Here is a 20,949-nt window from a genome sequence, read left to right on the forward strand (position 1 = left end):
TTAAGCCGACAAACCAAATAATTGGGGTAGTAAATGACCTTTTTCCTTAGCTAAATTGCCCACCTTACCGAGCATTATAGTGATCTGATCTATTATCTTACACTTCATGTACTTGGTATTCTTTTCTCGAACACAAGGAGAACCGTGTATCATTAGTTAATAAGAGAGAATAAAGTGTCCTATACAATATGTACTCGGTACTCTGAAAGTATTTCTTTTGGTCAACCCTATGATTAGCCTGACACTAGTCTATATATAGCGCTTGCTAATTGCTTCCTCTTTAGTTCATTACTCGTGCCCTTCTCCTATTCTCGACATGGAGCTTGAGCTCAGTCTCGGGGATTCTATAGCTCCAGCGAAGGACACTTTCACGCCTGTGCTGGGACCTACATACGCAAGCGAAGGAGAAGGCCATGAGCTTGTGCTAGAGCTAGGAGTAGGGTCTGCCCAAAGAGCTGAACAAGACAATCAGAAGACACCCATGCAACCAGAAGAAGACGATGAAGCACGCTGCCACAGCGAATCTCCTGTCGAGCTGAGTCTCGGATGCCCTCTGCTACCTGCCTCTGCAGAAACAGGTACAAAAGAATTGTATGCACAACCTAGCGATGTTGGTTACATGGTTTGATTGGTTCCAACTTCCAAGTAGCTTAGGTAGGCATCTATAAGATAAGTTGTGGTTAAGAGCTTAAGAGCATGCAACTCCTTGGATGTTGATTAGTCCTTTTCTGTATAGGGAGTGTAAATTCAGAGGTCTGCGTATGGGGATTTGATGTGAACAGTGTTCCGGTGGATGGGGACATGGCAGAAGTGAGGTCTTGGTCGACTTCGTCCTTGCAGGTGGAGGTTCCTGTGCGCCAGGCAGCTGATCAGGAAGCTGCTGAGGGTGACGAGAACGGTGGGGTTGGTGGGGGAGCGAGGAAGAAGCTGAGGCTGTCCAAGGAGCAGTCTGCGTTCCTGGAGGATAACTTCAAGGAGCACAGCACCCTGACCCCAGTATGTGTCCTATCCTGTTGTGCTTACCATATTTCCCGTATCTGTCAGGCAGAATTTGCATGTCCAAACCTGCATAAGGATATGGTACCTCATAACTTCGATGATAGTCTTGGCATGTTAAGATTTGTTACAAAGTACCATGGTATTTCTCTTGGAAATTCGGTTAATGCAGAATGGTCCTTGACCGGAAGTTTTGTAAGAATCAAGGGCATGCGCTTTTGCATGAGCATATATTTATGCATGCAGGCACATAATTATGCGTGAAATAGTCCAGGTGGATCCGTTTATTGAGAAAGGTTCTTAGTTCTAACAAAAAATGGATGGTTTAAGCTAAAATTTGAGTACTGGGAATCAAATGGGTAAAGGTTAAGATCGTGGGGGTATCACTTGGGAGAGCAGCTCCGTTATACTCTCTTTATTTTCTGAGTTTGATCAAATATTTGTTTACTGCTTTTTGGCACAGAAACAAAAGAGTGATTTAGCAAAGCGGCTCAAACTTCGACCACGCCAAGTGGAGGTCTGGTTTCAGAACAGAAGAGCTAGGTACTATAATGACACACAACTTTCTCCCCGATGGTCTCTTCAGTGTTCATACCTAAATTTAAGCTAGCTAGTGTGACAGTCTCAATGCCCTAGACTCTCATCTAATATATCATCACAACAAATTGAACATCACAGGACAAAGCTAAAGCAAACTGAGGTGGACTGCGAGTATCTGAAGCGTTGCTGCGAGACGCTAGCACAGGAGAACCGAAGGCTTCAAAGAGAAGTCGCAGAGCTGCGTGCCTTCCGTAGCACCTACCCGTTTTACAGCCACCTACCCGGGTTCAGCACTGCTGCCCTCATGTGCCCCTCGTGTGATCATAACAAGGTCACAGCTCACTCTCCCGTCCTCACCGCTGTATCATCACCCGTGGTGGTAGCACCACCGTCCTCGATGTCCACCTTGTTCACCAGACCTAACTTTGGGCCCTTCACCATCCACCCGGTGCTCCGCCGTCAGCCGTCTGCGACCTTAAGATGATTTAGAAAATTCCACTAAGTCATATAGGCGTATACCTTATCAGGATGTTCATTTGTGTTGAAATTCATGCTTGAGGAAAATCATAGGTAATGAGAGAATTCATGAATGAATGCATATCAGGTGGAGGTGGAGGGATATACGGCTAAGATAACTCGTATGTCTATATTACCATGTGGTTGCCTTTCCCTCTTATGATGCATGGTGCAGTCTTAGGTGCGATGGTATAAATCGTACTGTAAATATTTACTTCTGTTCAATCATGATATAAAAAGTTATTACGGGTGCATTACAAGTTGTTCATAAAAAGAAAAGCATACTCTGTAAAATGTAGCTGGAAAGTAGACCTCACAAATGATGTTATGATGTTGGAAACGTCCTGATGTATATGTCAGCTATATATACCAGTAGATTTGGATTTCTCGTGTTGCGTACTTGACTTTTGGGAGTTTGCCATTGTACAATATGACATAGTTTGTCGAAGACTATATCACAAACCGGCATGGTAAAGTTGCATTTTTCCATTTGTGTGCCAGTGACATATATTCTAATTCTTTTGGTGAAACATCATGACCTGTGACACTGACTAGAGCATTCTTGTTGAGACAAGAAACGTGAATCGGTGATGCTGACCCGGCTCTTCGAATCATCGGGCTAGGCTAGCTGTACAATTGGTACGTGTGAAACACTGAAAAGTTCTCTTGTTTTTGCGCGAGTGTGAGACGTCTGTCAAGCGTTAATTACTCGAGTTATCAGATTATTTTAGCAGCATGCAAGTGCCTCGAAAGATCGATCTCGATAGCTTCAAGGACACGCCATTTCTGGAACGTAAAACTTTCGTGTAAAAATGAAACTGTTTCCACACCCTTGAAAGCTGAATTGAGAATATGATTGTCGCAAAAATATATATTAAAATATGAGATTACTGCCAAACATGCCTTGAACATGCATGGGTCAGCAAGAGTAGATTATTGTCCACTGATTTTGCGGATCTACTGTTAAGTTTCCCGATTACGTACGACGGGACAGGGGTTAACGCCACCGGACAGGACAAGCGAGGAGTTGACACCCGTGGGGATGTGGCGGCGGGTTCTACGCGTGTCGATGGATGGCCAGCTGGGGTCGCCCTCGGAGCTTGATTGGTGAGCACACGTGGGCGAGGACGGAGGCACGTGTGCACGCTTAGCTGCCGCTAAATGATGGACCGACGCGGATGCTCAGGCCGACTCCAGCCGATCTCCAAATACCAGCCGCCTCAGCGTATTTGCCGCCCATGCTCTTTCGTATCACGCGTGAGTCGGCTTGAGTGCTACAGTACAGTATTACGACTCCAGCGATATAAAATTGCAGCCCATCAAATTTGTTGACCCTCTCTCTCATAATTGTTTAGGAATAATAACTGTAGGCCAAAAAAATAAGTAAAGTAATAGAAAATAGTTAGTAGAATAGCCGCTGAAGATAAAAAAAATAGATTATAAGAGATAATTTTTTAAAGTATTTGTTAAAAATAACCGTAACTACTTAATAGTTGCTTGATCAACAACTGCTAAATAGTTATCATGCCCATTAGCTAAAGGCTGTCTATTCAGAAAGAGATATTTTCAACGGACATCAATATATCCTTACACCATATGTAAATATTAAATCTAAGTCAATAAAAAATAAAATTCTTTTTTATATATTGTCTCTTCTTTGTCTCCATTTCTACTTTCAATAGAGATAAACAATAAAGTTTTTTTTAGATATTTGTAATTCACGATTTAATCACTAACTCTCAGCCAATCAACCAACGATTATTCAGACTGGCTCGACCCAATCACGATTGGTCTGATTGATCGTAACCGGCCAGTCTCTGGTAACAACTTATTATTATTATTATTATTATTATTATTATTATTATTATTATTATTATTATAAGTAGAGACACGCACACACACTATTATATACGTACACCGCACTCACACACGAGTGCATCCCTATTACACGTTTATTTATAATATTATTGAAAGTACTTGCATGTGTGTAGAATTTGAACTCGGTTGTCGTACCTGACGCCTCCACCACCACATAAAGAGATGTTATTTTTTTTAGAGTAACTAAATATTCCATTAAAAAAGATAGAAGGGTACATTTTTTATTTTATATAGAACACATTTTTGTTGTTTTATTTATTGATATATTCAATTTATAGAATCAATATACCATTTAATTGATATCATTTAGCAAAATAAAACGCAGCATATACATCCATCTTTCGACTCGAGAGTTTCACAGGATAGAGATATAGTATAAGAAATATGCTATTAAGTAACTCTAAATGAATTATGGATATATCTATATTCTTAACCTACTGAAATGATAGTCATTATTCATATCAAACCAATAGTGATTCATAAAAGCTAAATCTTGTAATCAATGATAGACTAATAATATATTTTTCATATATATTAAGATGCTTGCTCTGATTTCAAACTTGTCTAAAGTTTTTTTATGTTGTTTTTATTGTAAAATGATGGGTCTCCTTGCATAGAATGCTATATTATTAAACCGTAGATGCCACATAATTGTTGGCAACCAGAAGATACGCGACGGGATCGCTGGTGTTATTGGGTTGACGTGCGACGTGCACGGCTAATTACTAGCTAACCTCTGACCGTGGGCGCTTCGCATGCATGCATGCTTATCCGGCTGATACCTGGTATCAATCAAACCCAAGTGTCAGAAACGAAAGCGCTGTGATGTTGCATGCATGCTTATCCGGCTGATACCTGATATCAATCAAGCAGCAGGCTACAGCTAGAGCTGGCTAGGCTAAAGTCAGACTGCATGCTTAAAATGATATGCAGGTGTTAACTAGCTTTATTATTTGGGTTGGCGGCTTCAGGGTTACTTGTATCATACTGCAAGCTCTTAGGTGATGACAACCTCCAGCAGGAGAGGGCCACAAGTTGTATATAATTCTATTTAATAAAATTGGCACGATCTCGTGTCAGAATGTGAAAAATATATGTATTTGTAGGAACAAACCTTCCAATGCATAAATATTTAACGTATTTATCATCAATTTTTCACTGTCCACACATGCATTAAGTAGCCATATCATAAATACATTTGTGCAATACTGAAAGTGTATCTAGTCTTCTTGTGGGTTTTAGATAATTGATGATAAACAATTAAGGGACTAATAAATTATCAAGTGTATGAACAGGTTTTAGTCCCATTGAAAAAGGATAAAGAAGTCAATGACCCTCAAAAAGAAAGGAGAACGACGTGAAGAAACTCTTAGAGTCCAACTCATTTTTAATTTGAATTTGAGTTTTAGGAATGTCGTAATATTAAGATGGATGTTTTTTTAAGTTTTGGTAGTGTCTCAGTGCTCAAAGTATTTTGTGAAAACCAATTAGTTTGTATCACCCATGAATTGAGTAAGAATCCTAGCTCGATCTTTGTGGTCGTTTAGGTGAGGATAGGGACGGAAAAGACCCGGAGTATCCGGATTGAACCGGAGTCTCTAGACACTGTTTAATCCGCTACTGAGTTTTAAATTTCAGAATCGACTATTCACCCCCTTTTAGTCGACATCAAGGACTTTCAATTGGTATCAGAGCCTAATCTCCTACAAGGCTTAACCGTTTGGAGGAATTAGAGATATCGGCATCCGGAGAGAAAAGCTCGAGAAGTCCCAAAGGTGAAACCTCGGGTGGTGGTTCTAGAAGACAAATGGATTTGGGAGATGCGTCAACAGCCGGTGGCTCCAAAGAAAGAAATGGAGTTGAAATTAATTTCGATTATAGCAAATTAAATTCCCCTTCTAACAACTTCATCTCCGTACCGTCCGGACGTGTATCATTTTTTGATGGTACTCACTACGCCGCTTGGAGGCACAAGATGAAGATGCATTTAATATCGCTCCATCCGAGTATTTGAAAAATTGTGTGTGTATGTATTGATTTTTCGACCGAAGATATGGAGCCTACACCCGAACAAGAACAAGCCATACATAGAAATGCCCAAGCAACAAGTGTCATACTTAGAGCCTTAAGCCCCGAAGAGTTCAACAAGGTGGATGGGCTTGAGGAGGCTAAATCAATTTGGAATACACTTCAAGTATCTCATGAAAGTACAACTAGTGTAAGGGAATCCAAGATTGAATTACTTGAAGGCAAATTGGGAAGGTTTGTCATAGAGGATGATGAGACTCCACAAGCCGTGTATGATCGGATGATGGTGCTTGTGAACAAGATAAGAGAACTTGGGAGTGAAGAGCTCGATGACCATAAGGTTGTGAGAAGGTTACTTAGAGCCTTCACTCTAAGAAATCCAACTTTGATCACCCTCATCCGGGAAAGGAGAGATTACAAAAGGCTCACCCAAGTGATGTTCTTGAAAGAATACTTGCTCATGAGCTAATGAAAGAAGAAGCAAATGAAGTAAAGAACTTGTCCAAGCAAAGCTCCACTTCCAAGAATAAAGAAATAGCTTTCAAGGCTAACAAAAGCAAACAAGTTGAAGAGTCTTATTCAAGTGAAGATGAAAGCTCCGATGATGAAGAAATAGTTTTCTTTGTGAGGAAGTTCAAGAAATTCATGAGGAATAGAGGATATAGCAAATATAAAAGAGACATGCTCAAAATAAGAACTTCCAAGATGGTGTGCTATGAGTGTGGCGAAGTTGGCCACTTCATAGCGGATTGTCCTAACAAGAAGAAAAGCAAAGACAAAGAAGAAAAAAAGAGCAAGCCATTTAAGAAGGACAAAAGCAAGGCATACAAGAAGAAATATTTCAGTCATACTCATATTGGTGAGGAGTGGGATTCAAACTCCGACTCCAACTCCGATGATGAAGGAGTCATCACCATCGTCATTTGAGCCCCTACACTAACAAAATCATTATTTGGCGAAATGAGCGATGACGACACTCCCACATGCTTCATAGCAAAAGGGCGAAAGGTAAAATCACATCCTAACTCTCTTGTTAGTGATAGTGATAGTGATAGTTGCGATGAAAGCATGTTTAAATGTCTTAGTAAAAATGCCATGTCTAAATTAAAAAAATTTATGGAAACAATAGAGGGTCAAGAGGAGATTCTCGAGAAGCAAGAAGATTTGCTCATCCTTGAAAAGGAGAGAAACCTTAAACTCGAGGAACTTCTTGCTAAAGAAAGGGAGAAAGTTGAGAAATTGATAAAAGAGCTAAATTTGGCCAATAGCTCAATTAATATCCTCAAAAATAGCTTATCCCACTCTAATGATGCAACCTTGCTCTCTAATGTTTCCACAAGCAACGGTTGTTCTTAGTGCTATAACATAGATATAAATGCTTGTGCTACTAACATTGAATCCTTGTAAGCTTTACAAAAGGAGAATGAGAGGCTAAATACCTTGGTCAACTATGGTTGCATTAAAACATATAAATCAAAGGATGCACTATACAAGACCATTGAGGCCAAAGATAACAAGCTAAAGAGAGATCTTGAATTTGACACGCACGCAAGCAAATCAAATGAGCGTGTTGTGATCAAGGGCAAGAAGTGCCTAAAATTCATCAAAGGAAGTAAGCAAGCTGATCACACCTCTCAAGTGAAGTAACAAGAAGCTTATGCGCCTCAATCCTCTTTTTATGCTACTTACATGCTCAAGAGGAATCACCGTGGTAAAGTGGTTGCTCTATATGTTGGTGCCCGCACAAAGGATAGAACTGTGAAAAAGAGTGTGTGGGTACCAAAAATTCTTGTGATTAATATGAAAGGACCCAAACAAATTTGGGTACCTAAAGCAAAGGCTTAAAATTTGTTTTGTAGGCATATTCCTCCGGTTGATCAAGTTGGGTGATCGATAGTGGATGCACAAATCATATGACTGGAGAGAAGAGTATGTTCTCATCTTTTGAAGAAAATAAAGGATCACATGAAAACATCATTTTTGGTGATGATGGAAAAGGTGAGGTAATGGGTCTAGGTAAAATTGCTATCTCAAACGATCATTCTATCTTTAATGTTTTGTTAGTTAAATCAATTAGTTACAATTTTTTTATCCCTGACACAATTATGTGAGATGGGTTATAATTGTCTTTTTACTAATGAGGGTGTGACCGTCTCTAGAAGGGAGGACGCATCAATAGTTTTCACCGATAAGTTGAAGGGTAAACTTTATCTTGTTGATTTTTCAACGGATGAAGTGAAATTTAAAACTTGCTTGATTTCTAAGTCTAGCATGTGTTGGCTATGACATCGTCGACTAGCCCTTGTTGGCAAGAGAAATTTATTTAAGCTCCTAAAGGGGAGCACATTCTAGGACTAACAAATGTTTCTTTTGAGAAAGATAGGATTTACAGTGTTTGTCAAGCGGGAAAATAAATTGGAGCTCCTCACCCCGCCAAAAATGTGATGATGACAACAAGGCCATTGAAACTCCTTCACATGGATCTATTTGGACCAATCGCCTACATAAGCATTTGCGGTAACAAGTATGGCTTAGGAATTGTTGATGATTATTCTCGTTTCACTTGGGTATTCTTTTTGCATGATAAAAGTGAAACACAAGCCATATTCAAGAAGTTTGTGAGGAGAGCTCAAAATAAATTCTATGTGAAGACAAGAGAGTGAGAAGTGACAATGGAAGCGAATTCAAGAACACTCAAATTGAAGAATTTCTCGATGAATAAGGAATAAAGCATGAGTTCTCGACACCCTACTCCCCTCAACAAAATGGGATTGTCGAGAGGAAGAATAGAACTCTCATAGAGTTGGCAAGAACCATGCTTGATGAATACAAGATATCGAATCAATTTTGGGCGGTGGGCGTCAACACCGCTTGCCATGCAATCAACCGATTGTATCTCCACAAGATCTTGAAGAAGACCGCCTACGAACTCCTAACCGATAACAAACCAAATGTATCCTACTTTAGAGTTTTTGGTAGCAAATATTTTATTCTTAGTAAGAAGGCAAAAAGTTCTAAATTTGCTTCTAAAGTAGATAAAGGTTTATGCTTGGTTATGGATCAAATGACTACGCCTATCGTGTTTTCAACAAAACCTCCGGTTGTGTTGAAATTGCACGAGACGTGACATTTGATGAATCTAACGGCTCCCAAGTGGAGCAAGTTGATCCTAATGTTCTAGGTGATGAAGAAATTTCAAGTGAAACAATTAAGAAGATGGCAATTGGAGAAATCAAACCTCAAGAATCACAAGAGCAACATTTGGCAAATAAAGACTCAAGTCAACCATCTTCATCAATTCAAGTAGTGCCATCGACATCAACTCCTATGCAAGATCAAAATCAAGAACAAGGTCAAGATTAAGCTCATAATGATTACAATAAGTTTCTTGATGATGAAGGAGAAGATATTCAACCACAATCTCAAGTGTCATACCCAAGAGTTCATCAAAGCACCCAAAGAGATCACCCCATGGACAACATACTTGATGATATACAAAAGGGGGTAACCACTCGTTCTAGAATTACAAATTTTTGTGAATGTTACTCTTTTGTGTCCTCTTTGGAACCACTGAAGGTGGATAACGCATTTGGAGATCCGGATTGGGTGATGGCTATGCAAGAAGAGTTGAACAATTTCAAGAGAAAGAAGTTTGGACATTGGTGGAAAGACCAAACTAAAATGTAATTGGCACTAAATAGGTCTTCCATAACAAACAAGATGAGAATGAGATCGTGACAAGAAACAAAGCAAGGTTGCTTGCTCAAGGCTTCACGTAAATAGAAGGTTTGGATTTTGGTGAGACTTATGCTCCCATAGCTAGGTTTGAGTCAATTCGTATATTACTTGCCTATGCTACTCACAGTGATTTCAAGCTATATCAAATGGACGTAAAGAGCGTTTTTCGAAATGAACCAATCTCTGAATTGGTGTACGTAGAGCAACCTCCTAGATTTGAAGATCCCAAATGTTCTCATTATGTGTATAAACTTCACAAGGCGCTCTATGGGCTTAAGCAAGCATCTAGAGCATGGTATGAATGTCTTATGGATTTTCTCATTAAGAAAGGTTTTGAAATAGACAAAGTCAATTCTACTCTTTTTACTAAGAATGTTGATAATAATTTATTTGTTTGCCAAATAACAAGATATTTTGTGAAGAGTTTAGTAGGATTATGACCAAGAGGTTTGAGATATCAGTGATGGGTAAATTAAAGTTCTCCATAGGATTTCAAATCAAACAACTCAAAGAAAAAACTTTTATTTGTCAAATGAAGTATATCAAGGATATGCTTAAGAAGTTTGATATGGAGAATGCAAAGCCCATGAAGACTCCAATGCAATCAAATGGGCATCTCGACCTAAATGAAGAAGGCAAGACCGTGGATCAAAAGGTATATCATTCTATGATTGGTTCTTTACTTTACCTTTGTGCATCTAGATCCGATATTATACTTAGTGTGTGTATGTGTGCAAGATTTCAAACCACTCCTAAGGAGTGCCATTTAATGGCCGTTAAAAGAATTCTTAGATATTTAGTTTATACTCCATACCTTGGCTTATAGTACCCCAAAGGTTCATCCTTAGAACTTATCGGCTATTCGGACTCCGATTATACCGGTTGTAAAGTAGATAGGAATAGTACATCCGGAACTTGCCAATTCTTGGGTAGTTTCTTAGTGTCTTGGTCATCTAAAAAACAAAATTCCGTAACACTATCCATCGCCAAAGCCGAGTATGTTGCAGCAAGCGCTTGTTGTGCTCAAACTACTTTGGATGAGGCAAACCTTGAGAGATTACGGCTATAACATGACTAAAGACCCACTTTTGTGTGACAATGAGAGTGCCATCAAGATAGCCAATAATCGAGTACAACACTCAAGAACTAAACACATAGATGTACGTCACCACTTCTTGAGAGACCACTCTACCAAAGGGAATATCTATATTCGCCATGTGAAAACTGAAAAACAACTAGCCGATATCCTCACAAAGCCATTAGATGAGCGGAGGTTTTGCGAATTGAGATGTGAGCTCAATATCCTAGATTATCGCAACGTGGCTTGACATATTGCATACAATTGATTGTTGTAGATTTGTAGTTTTATAGATAGAGTTTTTAAAAACTCTTGTGTGCAATATTTGAAAATTTTGGATTTTTGATCTTTGGATCATAATTTGCTACTTATGATCATAGTTATGTAATGATGCTTGTTGGCTGATCACAAGTGGTAAATATATATGTCTTAATTGTCCAATAATCTTCTCCCCGTCGAATCTCAGCTCCTAGCTCAATCTGCAAAATCTACAGATCCCGGAATGTCCGGACCATGTCGGAGTATCCAGAATCTAACACTGTTTCATGAGCTTCTGGTTCTGTTGAGTGGATAGAACCCGGAGTCTCCGGGTCCACCCAGAGTATCCGGATTCTGTTACTCAACCCGGAGGGTCCGGGTCACCCTCCGGGACGAGCTTTCGGTTCGGTGTTCTGACTCCACCTGGAGTCTCCGGGCCAGGTCGGAGTCTCCGGGTTACCTAGCTTATACAGCAAACCCCGTCGGTTTTTCCTCTTTCTTCCATCTTTTCACTTCTTTTTCCTTACCCTCTCCACAAAAAGAGAGCTCTGGCGATTTCAAGCTTCATCCAAGGATTTTTCACAAAGTTCTTGGATTCTTCATTGTCCCTAGCTTGGAATCTTTGACCTTTCCTCCGGTTTGAATCTCCGTGCTTCATCTAGCCCTAAAAGGTCTTTTGAGATGGAGAGAAACAAGGGATATGGGTATGAGAAGAGGAAGAAACAGAAAAGTGATTCTCATGCTCAAGGCCAAAGCGATGCTCCTCATCAGCGTGTTGAATCAAGAGGAATTCAGATTGAGGAGCTGACACAATCAGAAAATGTGCCTCGCGGATTGACTAAGTTACAAGCAATGAGAGGAAGAGGCACTTTTAGGCCAAGAGGAATAGCTCCTGTAACAGCTGGGCGTGGAAAAGGAAAAGCCGTGGATGCCAGTTCTAGCATCCACGGGGAGGATGATGTAATAGAGGAAGAGAACATTGTGTTAGCACCCCTAAAGCTACACAGGCCCTACAGAGCTCATCAAGCACATGAAATTCCAAGAATGATGATTGATTATATGAAGAAAGCTGCTAAATGCAAGAAGGATAGAGGTGAAGATCCTTATGAATATGAGAAGAGCGTGGCAGACCCTTGCTTTTGGAACGAGTTTCACGCCGACTTTTATGAAAGCGTGATCCTCACCAAGAAGAACCCTGTCACTCCAATGCAGTGGATTCATTGTGAGTATATGGAGCTGAAGAATGATCAAACATTCAAGGATGTCATCCTTGCATGTGAAGAAAAGAAAATTAAGAACTTTATGAGTTTGAAATGTGATTGGAGTGTAGAAGTGATTGCCCAATTCTATGCTACACTTTTCTTATGATCATGAGGAGAATCAGTCCATGTTCTGGATGATTGAAGGAGAGAAATATAGAATTTCATATCAAACCTTTGCTCACATATTTGGTTTTGACGTTCGTGACTTGCACAACTCCAAGATACACAATGAGAATCAGTTATCACCTGATGATATAGATTTTATGTACTTGGATCGAGGAAGGGTGATACATGGCATAACTATAGGGATAAAGCCCTACTACAAATATTTGAACAGTCTATTTCGTCTCACATTGAATCCAAAAGGAGGTGATGCAACCAATGTCCAAAGAATATCAAGAAACCTTCTAGCACGGATGTCTAATGGGGGGCGAACCTTTCAGTGTGATATACTTTGTTTGAGAGGAAATCCATGCAACCTCATATACTCCCAACAAGAGTTGTGCATATGCACCCTATATCATGTATATGATTAAAAGGGTGATAAAGAAAATTTTCTTCAAGAAGGTGAAGCATGAACCTTATAGGATGAAAATTGTGAGCTCTCGGTCATCTCCTCCACCCTCTCCTCCACCTGCAGCTCCCAGTGCACAACGAATGGCTCCTCAGCGTGTTCCATCCTCTAGAGGCTCTCAGTCTTTTATCAAGAGTGCACTTAAGGCAATATTTCGAGTCTGCACTCACAATGCCACTCAGATTCGAGAGACCAAAATTAGGATGAAGAAAATTGAAGCAAGGCAGAAGGAAATTCACACTCACCTTGGCATTCAGCCACCTTGCACTCCAATCATTCATGAAGAAGCGAGTGAGCCAGAGTTTAAGAACCCTTGGGCTTGGTATGATGAAGCCTAAAGAGCTATTGAGGATCCCTCCCATGCTCAAGATGATGAGGAGACCGATGACGACGAGGAAATAGAAGAAGCCGAAGCAAGTTCTTCAGAACATGGCAATGAAGATGGATCCGATAACGGTGGCGATGACGACTATGAGGAAGACAGCAGCTAATTTCTCATTCTGCTTCTCTTTCTTTTTTGTGCTTGATGCCAAAAGGGGAGAGAAATCCGATGTATCCTGTCTATCTTCTTTCTTAATCCCTTCATCATTTCCATGGGTTAATTGAGACATATGTAATAATTGTAATGAACTATGTGGTGTGCTTGTTGTAGACTTTTTAAATTCATAAGACTAGATTTGTGCTAGTATGATGCAATGAATTGGTTGATGTAATATTTGTTTCTCTCTTTCTTAGATTTTGTGAAATTTCATGTCATATGCATCACGTATATAAATGTTCGCTCACTTTACACCCCACAAATTCTAAGATATAGGGGGAGCTCTCGCAAATTTTCTTTAAATATGTGTATTTGCTCTTAAATTCTAATTTCAAGACAATACACATATTTAGGGGGAGCTTACCAAATATCTTAAAATTCAAAATCTTTAAATTCTATTATCTTTTATAAGCTTTAATCGGGTTGTCATCAATCACCAAAAAGAGGGAGATTGAAAGTGCATCTAGGCCCCTTGTGGGTTTTGGATAATTGATGACAAACGATTAAGGGACTAATGGTTTTATCAAGTGTATGAACATGTTTTAGTCCCGTTGAAAAAGGATAAAACAAGTCGATGACCCTAAAAAAAGAAAGGAGAAGCGACATGAAGAAACTCTTAGAGTCCAACTCAGTTTTAATTTGAATTTGAGTTTTAGGAATATCGTACTATTAAGAGGGATGCTTTTTGTAGTTTTGGTAGTGTCTCAGTGCTCAAAGTATTTTGTGAAAACCAATTTTTGGAGAGACACCATCACTCACGAACACCAAGAACATAGGGCAGAATTGTCTTGTTCCGAAGTCTTTGAGTTGGTCTGGAAACTCCGGAGTCTCCGAGTGAGACTCCGTGAAGAGCTCTCAGTTTGGCTTTAATTCTGAGCCCAGAGTCTCCAGGATAGCCCGGATACTCCGGACAGTGCAAATGTTCCAGAGCCTCCGAGTGAGACTCCGAGAAGAGCTCTCGGTTTCGATTTAGTTTTAAGCCTGGAGTCTCCGAGTTAGTTCGAATACTCCAGATGCTGATTAAGTCCCGAAGTCTCTGAGTGAGACTCCGAGAAAGGCTCTCGGTTAGCTAAAGTTTTTTAGCTGGAGTCTCCAAGTTGGTTCGGAGTCTCTGAGTTCTGATGCTTCCAGATCTTCCGGGCATATTCTGAACTAGTGTTCTAGCCAGTTTTTCTCAAAGTGTTACCCGGATACTCCGGGTCAGTGTAACGGCTAGTTCTGACAGGTTAGGTGTGTGGTTTTCTGTGCTACCCGAAGACTCCGGGTGAACCCAGAGACTCCGAGTCTGTCTGAATAGCACAATAACCACTAGTTTTTAGGGAAAGAGTATAAATACCTCTTCACCCCCTCTCATTCAATGCTTGCTGAACCACCAGTGCATACACTCTCTCTAGAGCATTCAATAGCCCTTCTAAACCTTTCTAGTGCCCAATCTTTGCTAAGATTTATGAGTTTGGTTTGGGGGTGAGATTTAGAGCAAGAGAGCAAATTGCAATCTTTTTCTCTTGAATCTTTGTGCTTCTAGACGACAAGAGATTACCCGTAGAGCATGTAATCGTTGTGGAGTGTCACGGGGAGTTTGTATCACCCACGAATTAAGTAAGAACCTTAGCTCGATCTTTGTGGTCGCTTGGGTGAGGATAGGGTTGGAAAAGACCCGGCTCTTTGTGAGCTCCTCAACGGAGACGTAGGCACTTCTTTATGAGATGGCCAAACTTCGGATTTAAATCTTGTCTCCATTTAATTCATTGCAAGTTATTCATTCAAATTGTTATTTGAGGATTTGCCTCAATATTGAGGCTTGCGAATATTTGAGTGCAGGATTATTGTTGAGAAGAACATATCCATCTTAGAGATACATTGGTAGCTCATAGTCTCTAGTAGATTCTCATAAACTTACTGGATTACGAATTCCTGTATAGTCCGGATAATCCAGGTGAACTCGGATACTCCGGAACCTGGAGTATTCGGATTGAGCCGGAGTCTTCGGACACTGTTTAATCCGTTGCTGAGTTTTAAATTTCAGAATCGACTATTCACCCCCCTCTAGTCGATATCAAGGACTTTCAAATACACAAAAGCAATTTGTAAGGGTCCTTATGGTAAAACTTGTCCACAAAGTTCGAATCTGAGACTCAGCATGAGTGCTGATATTTATAAAATGGGGCTTATAACTTTTTGGGGCTTATAACTTTTTATCACTCTTAAGAAGTGATAATTTTTGCTCTTATTGACATGTAAGGTCACGTGAGTAACTGACAATTTATTGCCACTCACTCTGTAAGAGTGGTAAATAGTTAAAATACCTATTATAAAATTGCTATACATATCCTGCTTAGTATATAGATTGAAAATTATACTTCCTTAGTCTAAAAACAAAAGTAAACATTTTACAAAGAAGGTAAGATAAACTTACTTCTTTTTTTCATTTTAGTACTTTGCATAACTTCTCTGCTCAGCGATCATGGATACATTTTCAGTAGAGTAAGAACAAGTTGAATCAACCTGCCAATGAAAAAAAGATTAGTAATTGCTACCGTGATAAAAAAAAAGTTATCAACTAAGCAGAAGGAATATAACATACCGATCAATCAAATAATAATCAGATTTTTTTAGTTTCTGCAGGTCAATGCAAAGATGAACTGCACTTATCAAATTCTGAAACGTTGGATTGGTTAGTACTTGCATTGATTAAAAAAATAGAAAGTGAAAATTCCTGGCTGCCTCGTGGGCTTTGGAGACTTCGTGTGGGCGTGTGTCCTATTGGGCTTCGTAACGAAGAGGGGGTCAAAAAAAAAAACAATACCAATGTTGGGGGTACTCATTTCTTATCTCTCCTATTTAATTTTGTGTCAAAGTCAGAAAATATTCTATGCGGCGGCTCAATTAATGTGCATGATACCACCTATTGAGAATAGCATACGTGCAGACTGTGCAGTTCATCTTTCATAATGACCGGATAGTATGGTATGCACGTATAATATACTTACCGGAGCTTCAATCAACATAATGATCACAGATGGTTCAAGAATAGGATATATATATATATGTAAGTTGGGGAATTGATGAACCCTTTTATGGCAGAAAATGCATCAAAGTTGGGCAGTGACTTGATCTTCGACGCAACAAACTACTCCAGTATAACAAAATATGAACACATGCGGGCGTGCATGGTTGATTTCATACATGTATTTTATTGACTGGTCCCTCGATCTATAGGCTATAGCGTAGGATGACTTAACTCATGCGTGGTAAAAAAACCCTGGATGCGCCTTTCGGTGACGATGGCGGAGAATACGGAGCTCCGAATTGTTTTCTTCATTGATGCAGTTGCTCAATCTTCAATGGAAATATTAAATCGGTTAGTAGCCGTTGTTTGTGTGTGTGTCACCGAAAGGCATCCAGGGTTGATATTCGTAGGTATATATATTTCCTATTATGCTATATTATATAAATAAATTGAATATACTCATTTATTATTATGAGTATGTGTATATACTCATTCTAAGATACTCCAACATGAACTATATAAAAAAATCTAAAAAAAGTCCACCAGTTTTAATAGTTTTGATAATACATTTATATTTGTGCATAAAATATAATATAATCAAAATAATATATGCAAATCACTAAAAAAGTATACATACAATTTAAATGATCTTATATACTCATATACTTCGTATGCATATCATTTATTATATAAGATATTTTCTATATAAGATACGTATGTGAGAGTACATAGAGTACCAAATATACTTTTATATATATATATATATATATATATATATATATATATATTGTTATGTGTAGCCAGTCATTAAAAAAATTATTTCAAATTGCTTTTTATGTGTTGAGTCCGGATATTTGAAGTTGACATGAGCATATTTGTTTTGAAAAGTATTATCATAATATATATTGTGTTGTATATTTTGTTTGATAGAGTTTTAACTCTCAACTCCACGTCAGATCTTATGTTTATAGTCTAAGATAAGTGGTTTAAGTCTTCATTTTTAGAGTAAATAAAAATAAAATAACTTAACTAAACATTTTTTATACTCACAACTGTAACACTAAAAATTTCTAAAACTAGTATTTATGGTTACAGTTATCTTGAGGTCCAAAACGACTCTGTGACGAGAGGCAACGACCAAGTCAAAGTCACTGGTCACCAAGTTATGTCGGTCGGTCTGTCGGTGGGCACATAATGCGCACGCGCTCGTGCCGGCGTGCGTGCATGGCAGGCTGGGCCGTTCCTTTCTCCTCCCAAGAAGTGAGCTGACCTCCGCTCCTCGGACGGCGGCCCATAACCAACTGCCGGTTCTACCACCGGTCCACGCACAGGCTGCCCAGCCCACTCGACGGATACCTACGCCTTGGAATCCGATTTTTTTATATTCTCTAACATTCTAACATAAATAATTGAACAAATATACCTAATAAAAAAATTTACAGAATTAAATGTCTACCGCCCTCTCATAGAGCGGTAATTTGATTACCGCTCTCTCAGAAGACGGTAGGGTGCCACCATGACAACTTACCACCCTCTGATGGATGACAATCCCCACTCTTTTTATTTTTTTTCTTTTCTCTTTCTCTATTTGGACAGTGGGATTGCCATGCTCTAAAATTTATAAAACTTTTTTGGTAGGGTCTATAATTCATGATAAATCCATTTTAAAATGACTCACCTCAATACCCCGTATAAGTTTTAGAAAAAACTTCAAATATAGCTATTTTAGAACTTCTAGCAATTTTTAAGGCCTAAAAAATTCTCAAAAATTTAGGAAAATTCACTAATGTTCCTCTCATGTGTCTTAATAATATTTAAAATTATTTTGAACCCTAGATTACTTGGTGAAAAAGTAAATTACTTTGCAATACTCTATTTATATGCTTTTTTTATCATTTCATGTGATATAAATGGAGCATTGCAAATGAACTCACTTTTTTACCAAATAATTTAGGGTTGGAAATAATTTTATATATTATTAAGACATATGAGAGGAATAATATTGAATTTTTCTAGAATTTTTAGAATTTTTTGAGGCCTTCAAAATTACTAGAAGTTTTAAAAGTAGTCGTCTTTGAACTTTGTATTTTAAAACCTACATATATTAGACGAATACTTTTAAAATAGATACATCATGAATTATAGATACTATAAAAAAAATTAGATTTTTTTAACATGGCAACCCATATGTTAGACTAAACATTTGATTAAAATAAGGTAAAATGATAGTGATTAAGACTAAACCACTCTAGAGTCTCATATTTCCATGGAAAACAGCACCTATATTTAGCATTGTAAGCATGAAAGATTAATGGAAGAAATATGCTAAATGAGATAGAATACAAATGCCATATATATTAGTCTCAAGTTTAGAATGCCGTAATGTTTCAGTTTTTGTCATCCATATATTAGGCTAAACATTTGAATAAAAGAAGGTAAAATGATAGTGATTAAGATTAAACCACTCTAGAGTCTCATATCCCATGAAAACCACATCTATATTCAGTATTGTAAGCATGAAAAATTAATGGCAGAAATATGCTAAAGAAGATAGAATACAAATACCATATATACAGATATGCGTATACAAATGCCATATATACAGATATGCGTCAAAATTACTATCTTGTTTGTATGCTTAATTTGAAGTAGATAGTACCGCTGCTAGCTAGTTGAGCTAAGTGGGCGTGCATGATGCAACATTGTAGCATGCTGTTAGAACCTGCAGTATTTGGGGGTCACTGTGCATAAAATCCACTTCATTAATCGTCCAAATATATTGTTCCAACAATTCAAGCAAAAAAAAGGAAGCATGTATCAAGTTAAATTCAACTTCCTTCTATATGCATCAAATATGTATCCGGAGCAAATAAATGAGGCAAATGCATGCTACCTAGAAACTAAGATAACTGGCATCATCACTGTTATCGGTGAACATGATGTATATTATTGAGTATATTGTTTTTAAGGAGCATGTATACGAGTATATATGAATATATTGTACCATCAACACTGTTATCGGTTGCAGTCAGGAGCCGAAATATTTACAGTCTTAGTGTATGTGTGTAACACATTGTTCTTTTTTAGCAAACAGGAGAGGAGCTGGTATATCCGTATATCAACGAGCAGTACTTCATCGCACTAAAATTTTACGCTGTTGACAGTTTGCAACATATATACAATAGTATAAAATATATACAGTGTTAGTTTTTTTTCGATTCACATAAGTTTAATGCACATATTTCTGATGAGCATAACTGAAATATTAACTAAATTTCCTTAAAGAACGCAAAAGGAAATGAGGCAGATTGGGTGTATCCATGGAAGCTGCTCTAAAAAAGAGAGCCATGTATGGAAAAATATTAACAAGCATAATTTGAAGTCCACCTTGCTGATTTGCAGGAGGTCGGAGGGGGGCGGCGCGGGCGGGGCGGCTCCCGGTGGCGTCGGGCGGCGGCGTTGGGCGGCCGGCGCGGAGCGGCGTCGGAGGGGGGCGGTGCGGGCAGGGCGGCGTCGGGCGGGGCGGCGCGAGGCGGGCGGCGGCGTCGGGCGGCCGGCGCGAGGCGGCGTCGGAGGGGGGCGGTGCGGGCAGGGCGGCGGCGTCGGGCGGGGCGGCGCGAGGCGGGCGGCAGCAGCGGAGGGGGATCTGGGAGGAGGGGGAGGGCGGCGCTGGCGGCAGCGGCGAATTAGGCCGCGGGAGGCGGCGGCGGCGGCCGGGGAGAAGAATAAAAAATCGGAGTAGATCTGTCCCCGCACGCGGCCGGGATGGGAAACCCTATATTCGTGAAATTGCCGAGTGTCTGGTTTTGCCGAGTGTCAAGTATAGAACACTCGGCAAAGCGCTTGTTTGCCGAGTGTAAACGCAAGAACACTCGGCAAACACATGAATTTTTTTTTCTGCCACAAATACACTTAATGAATTAAAAATAGCAAACGGACCCCAAAAAATACCAGATATTAACATCGAATATGCTATGCTGTATGTTGAGTGTAGAAAAAGTTTCAAGATCAAACGACGATTGAACCATCACTTCAGCTTCAAACCTGATCCGTTCCCTCTTGAAACAACGATTCTTCCTCGGAGATGCTTCAGTTTCTAAGCATCGTACGTGATAATTTTTGCGAAACCTTCTCAAATTTTTATCACAGCCTCTACGTATCATATTATGACGCTATGGCAAGTCTCATGTTTTTCAGACTTCGTTTGTTTTTTTTAGAATTAGAAAACCAATAAGCTACATGTTGGTGGTCGAGTGTTGCCGCCCAGATGTTTCAAATTTCTTTTCATTTCTTGGGTAAGGCCTAAAAATAGACTCAACAACATGAATATGATTTTTCTACCCATTTTTGTTCATTATTTCATGTGCTTGCAGATCAAATTTGACTTATATCCATTAAAAGCCAGGAAATGCACTTAATGAATTAAAAATAGTAAACGGACCCAGAAAAATGCCAAAGTTTAACATGGAATATTCTATGTTGTATGTTAAGTGTAGAAAAAGTTTCAAGGTCAAACGATGATTCAACCGTCAC

At 39.2% G+C, this 20,949-nt stretch overlaps 1 protein-coding gene across 1 annotated transcript; it reads left to right on the forward strand.

Annotated features, from left to right (window-relative positions):
- The first annotated feature begins 271 nt into the window (after positions 1–271).
- LOC133921925 (homeobox-leucine zipper protein HOX7-like) lies at positions 272–2,541 on the forward strand. Its single transcript, XM_062367027.1, has 4 exons — positions 272–578; positions 737–996; positions 1,460–1,539; positions 1,675–2,541. The coding sequence occupies exons 1-4, from the start codon at positions 317–319 to the stop codon at positions 2,018–2,020; spliced, it is 948 nt and encodes a 315-aa protein (XP_062223011.1). The 5' UTR covers positions 272–316; the 3' UTR covers positions 2,021–2,541.
- The last annotated feature ends 18,408 nt before the right edge of the window (positions 2,542–20,949 follow it).

The sequence above is a fragment of the Phragmites australis genome, chromosome 6, assembly GCF_958298935.1.
Source record: "Phragmites australis chromosome 6, lpPhrAust1.1, whole genome shotgun sequence".
Taxonomy (NCBI): domain Eukaryota; kingdom Viridiplantae; phylum Streptophyta; class Magnoliopsida; order Poales; family Poaceae; genus Phragmites; species Phragmites australis.

Excerpts from the sequence above, each read along its gene's own strand:
- LOC133921925 (XM_062367027.1), top strand. The coding sequence starts at position 317 with ATGGAGCTTGAGCTCAGTCTCGGGGATTCTATAGCTCCAGCGAAGGAC. Across the intron at positions 997-1,459 it reads AGCACAGCACCCTGACCCCA|AAACAAAAGAGTGATTTAGC; the intron begins GTATGTGTCCTA and ends TTTTTGGCACAG. Across the intron at positions 1,540-1,674 it reads TTTCAGAACAGAAGAGCTAG|GACAAAGCTAAAGCAAACTG; the intron begins GTACTATAATGA and ends TGAACATCACAG.